A 6038-nucleotide genomic window follows, 5' to 3' on the forward strand; every position below is an offset into this window, starting at 1 on the left:
CAGCCTCCCCTCCCATCCTCCCCAGCCCACCCCATATACCCTCTGGATTCCTGCCCTGCCACCTCCCCTCCCCACCCACTCACTTCTCAGCCAGGGCTGGTCTCAGGAGCACTCCAGAGAAAGAAAGGACACAGGTGTGTCCAAGAAAGTAACAGAGGGGAGAGGCAGAGACGGGATGAAAGACGTGTGCGTGGATTGAGGCACGCGCCCTCGTTCCAGAGCCCCTGTCACCCCTTCACCTCAAAGGTAACCTGGAAAAGTCAAGTCCAACATGGGTCACTGTGGCCAGATCTCCATTCCCAGGAGAGCTTATACAGACAACAAAGGGTGACTTCATTTTTGTCTCATTTGGTATGTGCACGGTGTGCATTTGCCAAGCCCCCACTATGTGCAGGCACTGTGCCAGGCTCTGAGGACACAGCAGCGGAAGCTCCTGCCCTTGGTGTGCCTTCAGTCGCGTGGGGGAACTAGACAAGTAGAGAGGCAGCCCCAAGACAGCACCCAAGATGCTATGACAGGAACAGACCCAGGGAGATGATGAGGGCCCAGGGGAGTGGCTGGCAGGGGGCTGGGCACAGACTTTGGGACAATCTTAGTGAAAACAGGATATCTGCCCTCAGGAAGCTCTCCACTGGGGGACAGGCAAGCAGCCTCTCAAAGCTCGCCGGCTCCCCTGCCTAGAGGTTTAGGGCTGAACAAGGCTTAGGACTTCTTGGGCATCCCCCACCCCTGTCATTTTCCTGGACATGGCCTCCCCTGACCCCCACAGGGTACCCCCTTGACCTCGTCACTCCCTCTGGGCATCTGCCTTCTTAAGAGCCTTTCCAAACACCCCTGGGAAGCCAGAGAGCCAGCAGATCGCAGGAGCCTTCCAGAAAATGAGTTCCGTGGAGGTCTGACCTCCCTTTGGAATGTGTTCTCCAGGCCTGATTGCAACATCTCTGGCCAGGAGGAGAGTTAGACCAGTCCATCCCATGGCTCAATCTCACCAAGAACTGAAAACTCTGGCCCCGACCTCCCCCACCACCCAACAGCAAGAAGGCCTGTGGGTGGCTGCATGCTCTGGATAGGACTAAAGCAAGGCTGTGCAGGGAGGAGGCTCCAGGCAGGAGACGAGGATCTACGGCAGCAGGAGGGATCCAGCTTACACCCAGGACTTTCTCACATCCAAGAGAAGTCTCTTCACACACCCTGGACCCTTCCTCCATTCTCGGGGGAGGAGGGACTCAGAGGGCATTCTCAGAAGCAAGAAAAGGACAAGCCCCCTGGTTAAGGCTCCCCTTGCCACCCAAGCTCATGGGCAAGTTGCAATCAGCTGGGGTCCTTCTTTTGGGGGACACAAAGGAAAGAACATGGTGTGGGAGATCCAGGGAGGACTGGACAGACAGCAAGCCCTTGGAGATCACCCCAGAGTCCAAGGACTTAAGCAGGGCCCCTAAGACAATAAACTTGGCCTCTACTTTCTCTTTCCCCTGAGTGTGGTTTCCAGGAGTCCCTCCCACCGTTCACTGCAGGAAATGCTGGGGGGCTCTGGGCCCCTTCCCTCTTAGGGCTTGTGGCCACCCAGCAGCCCTCTCCTTCCTGGCCTGAGCCTGGGGGACGGGCACTCCACACACACTTGAGGTGGGGCCAGATGCGCACACTCAGAGCCTCTTTTTGTCCCTGGAATTGGATCCCAAGGCAGGCTGGGACAAAGTTGTCCCCTCTGCAGGGGGGAAATTGCCCAGGGAGGCGTTTGCTGGAGGAGAGACCAGCTGGGTTCCTGGTCCTTCCTTTCCGCCCCAGTCCTGGTCCATGGCTCCCAGCAGGCTCGGGCTCCCTGCCTCTCCCGCCGTGTACCAACCGCGAGCCCGGGCGGCGCCCAAGGGCGGGGTCCAGCGCTGCCCGCTGCCGACCACCTCGCTCCTGCTCCTCGCCTACCTGGCTTACCTGGCGCTGGGCACCGGCGCGTTCTGGGCACTGGAGGACCGCGCGGCGCAGGACCGCACGACAAGTGGGAGCTGTTGCGGAACTTCACGTGTCTGGACCGCCCAGCGCTGGACTCGCTGATCCGGGTCAGGGGCGAGCGGGGTTGGCCTTGTCGCGGTGGGATGGGGAAGTGGGTGTACCGGCCGAGGGCGAGAGGGCCCGTCAGGCCCCGGACAGGGAACCGCCGGGAGCATACAGGTGGGCACGACGGGATGGGCGTTTCCGCCCGGGGGCCTGGAGGGTGGGGCGGCACCCCCACGGAAAGGACCCCGGCTCTAGCGACAGTGTTGCACGGCGCCGTGTTCCGACTCCCCCTTCAGGGGGCGAGAGGGCAAGACTGACCCCGTCCGGAGACAGATGCGGGGCGCAAACGTCCGAATTTGGCGATGAGGACGACAGGGTCGCGCCTCCTTGGATCGGAAGCCCGCAGGGCCAACCAGGTCGAGCCAGAAGGAGGAAAGGGAGCGTTTGGTCTGCTGGCGGGAGGTGGCAGGTCGCACCGGGACGCGCAGCGCTGTGTTGGGGTCGAACGGAAGGCGAAGAATGGAAGGGCACACCTGGCCCTTCCAGGGCGCAAACCCGGGCACAAATGTACGAACTGGGGCAAGACCCAGGGCATGACCACCGTAGGAGCTCGGAGGGAGGGCGTGCCGGTCCTGGAGGCCGGGTGGACGGCCTAGGCGCGCTGCCTGGGGCAGACCCAGGTTCGAGAGGGGGAGGGCGGGCGCGGGGCCGCTCTTTTGCCGAGCCCGCCTTGCTCCAGGTCTTCGTACACCCAGGGCTGGGTGCGTCGCCCCAGCCGCGGAGGCCGGGAAGGGCTTAAGGCGCGGGTGGGAGAGGACGCAGAGGTCTCCCAGGGCCGACCCCTCAGAGGGTGGGGACTCAGCGGGCGGAGCAGGCAGGAGAGGGTTCTTGGGATGGGGCATCCCGAATGGATGGAGGTGTCTTTCGACCCAGGCGACGCCTGACTGGTCAATTTGGCGGATGCATTAACGTCCCAGGCCCTGGCTCGGTGCCCGCACCCCTTCCTCCCACAGCCCAGAACCGGGGCCTAGACAGCGGCGCGCCAGCCCTGAATCCCTGCCTTGCAGTCCCGGTGGCTCCTCCGCAGAGGAGGCCAGGGCCTGTGCCCCAGGCCCTCCAGCCCAAAGCCAGTGCCAAGAAGGTAACAAGGAAATGTGTCAGGGTGGGAAGGGACAGAGAGCGGAGAGGAGGCGGAGTTCTGAACCCTCGAACTAGACCGATTTGGCAGGGTCTGGAGCTAGGTGGGACATGAGCCATCTCCGCTAGGAACCTAAAGTGATTCCTCCAACCCCTCCCCACCTGCAAACTTCTGTAAATATTAGTACATCAGCTTGGCCCTGCTGCTGAGGCTGACTGACAGTCTCTTGCGAAGGTGGTGAACCGCGAGGTGCCTAGGCCCTGGTAGATGACTATGATGATGATGATGATATTAATAACAGTAAATGCTTCCGTGCAGCACTGTGCCTAGTGCCCAACGCATACTAACTCCGTTCATGCTCACCTCCCTCACAGGTAGGCATTCTTATTATCATCCCCTTTTTAGAGGTGAAGAAACTGAGGCTCAGGCAGTTTAAATAGGAATACATGGCTACACAGCCCCAAGCTGGGGCCATGAGCCACCATGAGTACTGCTTCTGGGTGGACCTGTGTCCCGCCAGCCTCTCTTCTCTGTAGGCTTCCCTCCAACCCCCTCCTACTCCATCCCCACCTCACCCCCTTCCTCAACCCTCCTGTGGCTTCAGCCATCCCCGGGAATGAGGAGGTGGTGTCCAGCCCAGATCTTCCTCTGAGTACTAGACATGTTCGTGCAACTTCTCAAATTCCTCAAGGCCAAGAGCAAGCAGTCCTCCTCCTCCCAGCCCTGCTCCTTCACCTGTTCCAAGTCTCTGACGTTTGTTCCACGTCCACACGCCCTCTCAATCCTCTGGGATGCCTCCCTCGAGGCCCATATGCTGCCCGTACCAAATGGGGCCAGAGGCTTCTGAATATCTCCTCTCTGTTCCTCCGAAACACTCCGTGCCAGCGTGCAGGTCAAGCCCTCTCTGTCACTCACCCCTGCAAGAGTCTACCCCTTCTGATCTGCCAAACTTCCATACTGCCAGCTGCCACAGGGCAGACAAACCTGACCCTGCCTCCCCTCTGCTCAGTGACCTTAGATGAGGCCTGCTGCTCCATCCCTGCCACAGCAGAGCCAAGCACAGCTTGGCCCCGACCACCTGTCAGTCTCCCGAGTCTAGGAGTCCAGACTCCTCACCTCCCAGCCTCTGCTGCTGCTGTCCCACCTACCTAGATGTCCTTCCACCAGAAGCAATCCTATCTGGACCTCAGGGAAGATCCCATGAAACATCACCTCCTCCATGAAGCCTCTGCTCCTACCCCCATGAGAATGAAGACCTTTCTTCCCCGTATTCCTACAACATGACGATGATAGCAACCGCTAACATTTACCATATGCTGGCTACTGCTCTAAGTCTTTACACACAATACCTCATTTAACCCTCACAACAACTCTATGAAGTAGGTATTATTAGCATTCCCATTTTACAGGTAAGGAAACTAAGGTATAGGGAAGTTGAGTAACTTGCTCAGGACTGTGTAGCTGTACTACCTCCTTAACGCCCAAAGCGGCACCGAGCACATCATATTAGAGTTATTAAGTTTATCTCCGTACCACTCAGGGCTGAGGTCATGTCTCTGTTATCTTCGTGTCCCCTGAAAGCAGCACGTGTCATGCCTGGCCTAGTGCTTGTTGTAGGAATGGGAGTGTGCAGGGCAGAAAAGCAATGGTTGGTCTACCAGCTGGTGAGCTATCAGACCCCATCCTGACCTGGGCTCTGGGGTAAAGAGAGGGCAAGGAGCTGCCCCTGGAATCCATGGTTGGAGGGGTAGGACCTCCTTGTGCTGGCCAAACTGGGATGGAAGATAACTGTGAGGACTGTGCATGAGTGTGTGTGTGTGTGTTGGGGTGCAGGGACATGGTCACCCCACAGGGCCTGGTGGTCACTGCATCCTCTCCCCCAGGACATCGTCGAAGCGTACAAAAACAGGGCCAGCCTCCTCAGCAACACCACCAGCATGGGGCGCTGGGAGCTCGTAGGCTCCTTCTTCTTTTCCGTGTCCACCATCACCACCATCGGTAAGGGCGGGCTGGGGCGAGTGGCCTCCCCCTGAGGGGCGGTGGGGCTGGTCATCCTTTGGCAGGGTTTCCTGGGCCTCATGAATCCACATCACACTCTGTGCGTCTCTGCAGCACGGACACTGCCTGGGCACAGAGTCCTGGGCCTCAGCACAGACCTGCTGCGTCGGTTTCTGCGTTTTACCCTGACTCCCCGGGGGTTCGTGTGCCACGCTCAGGTTTGAGGGGCAGTGCTCTAGGGGACTCTGCCTCACACGGCCTTGCAGGGAGCAGAGGTCTCCAGGCAGCAGGGAAGATGCCTGTGGGTGCTGCAAGTGTCTTGTCTCCTCGGCCCAGCCCACCCAACACCGAGCCCGGGCGGTGGCTGGGAGAGGTGAGGGGAAAGTTGGAAAGGAGGAAGGGGCAGAAATCCAAAGAGCCTCTGGACACCCTATCCTCAGCCCCGGGGAGGCAGCCACCCATGCCCCTGCCTGCAGACAAGAGCAGGCCACTCCCAGAGGCCTCTCCTCAGCTCACGTCACCATCTTCCCCACACACAGGGACACATGCCTCGCAGAACAGCTGAGACAGAACTTGCCCCAGGTGGGTGCTTGGGGGCTGCTGGAGGAGAGGGAGAAGAGCAGGCTAGATCCCTGCAGCTCTGGAACCCAGGAAACCATGGAAGGCAGGCCCCCACCCCCACCGCCTGTCCCCCTGCCCTAGCCCCTGCGTGACCCTGGACTCACCAGCAGGTGGCAGGCCGACACCACCGGTGACTCGGGCTACCACCTCCCAGCGCCTGGCCAGGCTGGGTCCTGTCGCCATGACACCACATCCCAGCCTCTGTCCTCCCCAGGGTGGGATGAGACAAGAGCACCCACAGGACTCTCCATCTAGTCTTAATCAGCCGGTGCTCCTTGGGAGCGATCTC

General features: G+C 60.1%; 1 protein-coding gene across 1 annotated transcript in view; it reads left to right on the top strand.

The window, feature by feature from the left end:
- The first annotated feature begins 1794 nt into the window (after nucleotides 1-1794).
- LOC105807431 (potassium channel subfamily K member 17-like) overlaps nucleotides 1795-6038 on the top strand; it is an 18648-nt gene continuing 14404 nt past the window's right edge. Inside the window, 3 exon segments of the mRNA XM_012640810.1 lie at nucleotides 1795-1981; nucleotides 1984-2054; nucleotides 5014-5128. Coding sequence (XP_012496264.1) covers nucleotides 1795-1981; nucleotides 1984-2054; nucleotides 5014-5128 — 373 coding nt within the window.

Source organism: Propithecus coquereli, unplaced genomic scaffold, assembly GCF_000956105.1.
Source record: "Propithecus coquereli isolate 6110/MARCELLA unplaced genomic scaffold, Pcoq_1.0 Scaffold158, whole genome shotgun sequence".
Lineage (NCBI taxonomy): Eukaryota > Metazoa > Chordata > Mammalia > Primates > Indriidae > Propithecus > Propithecus coquereli.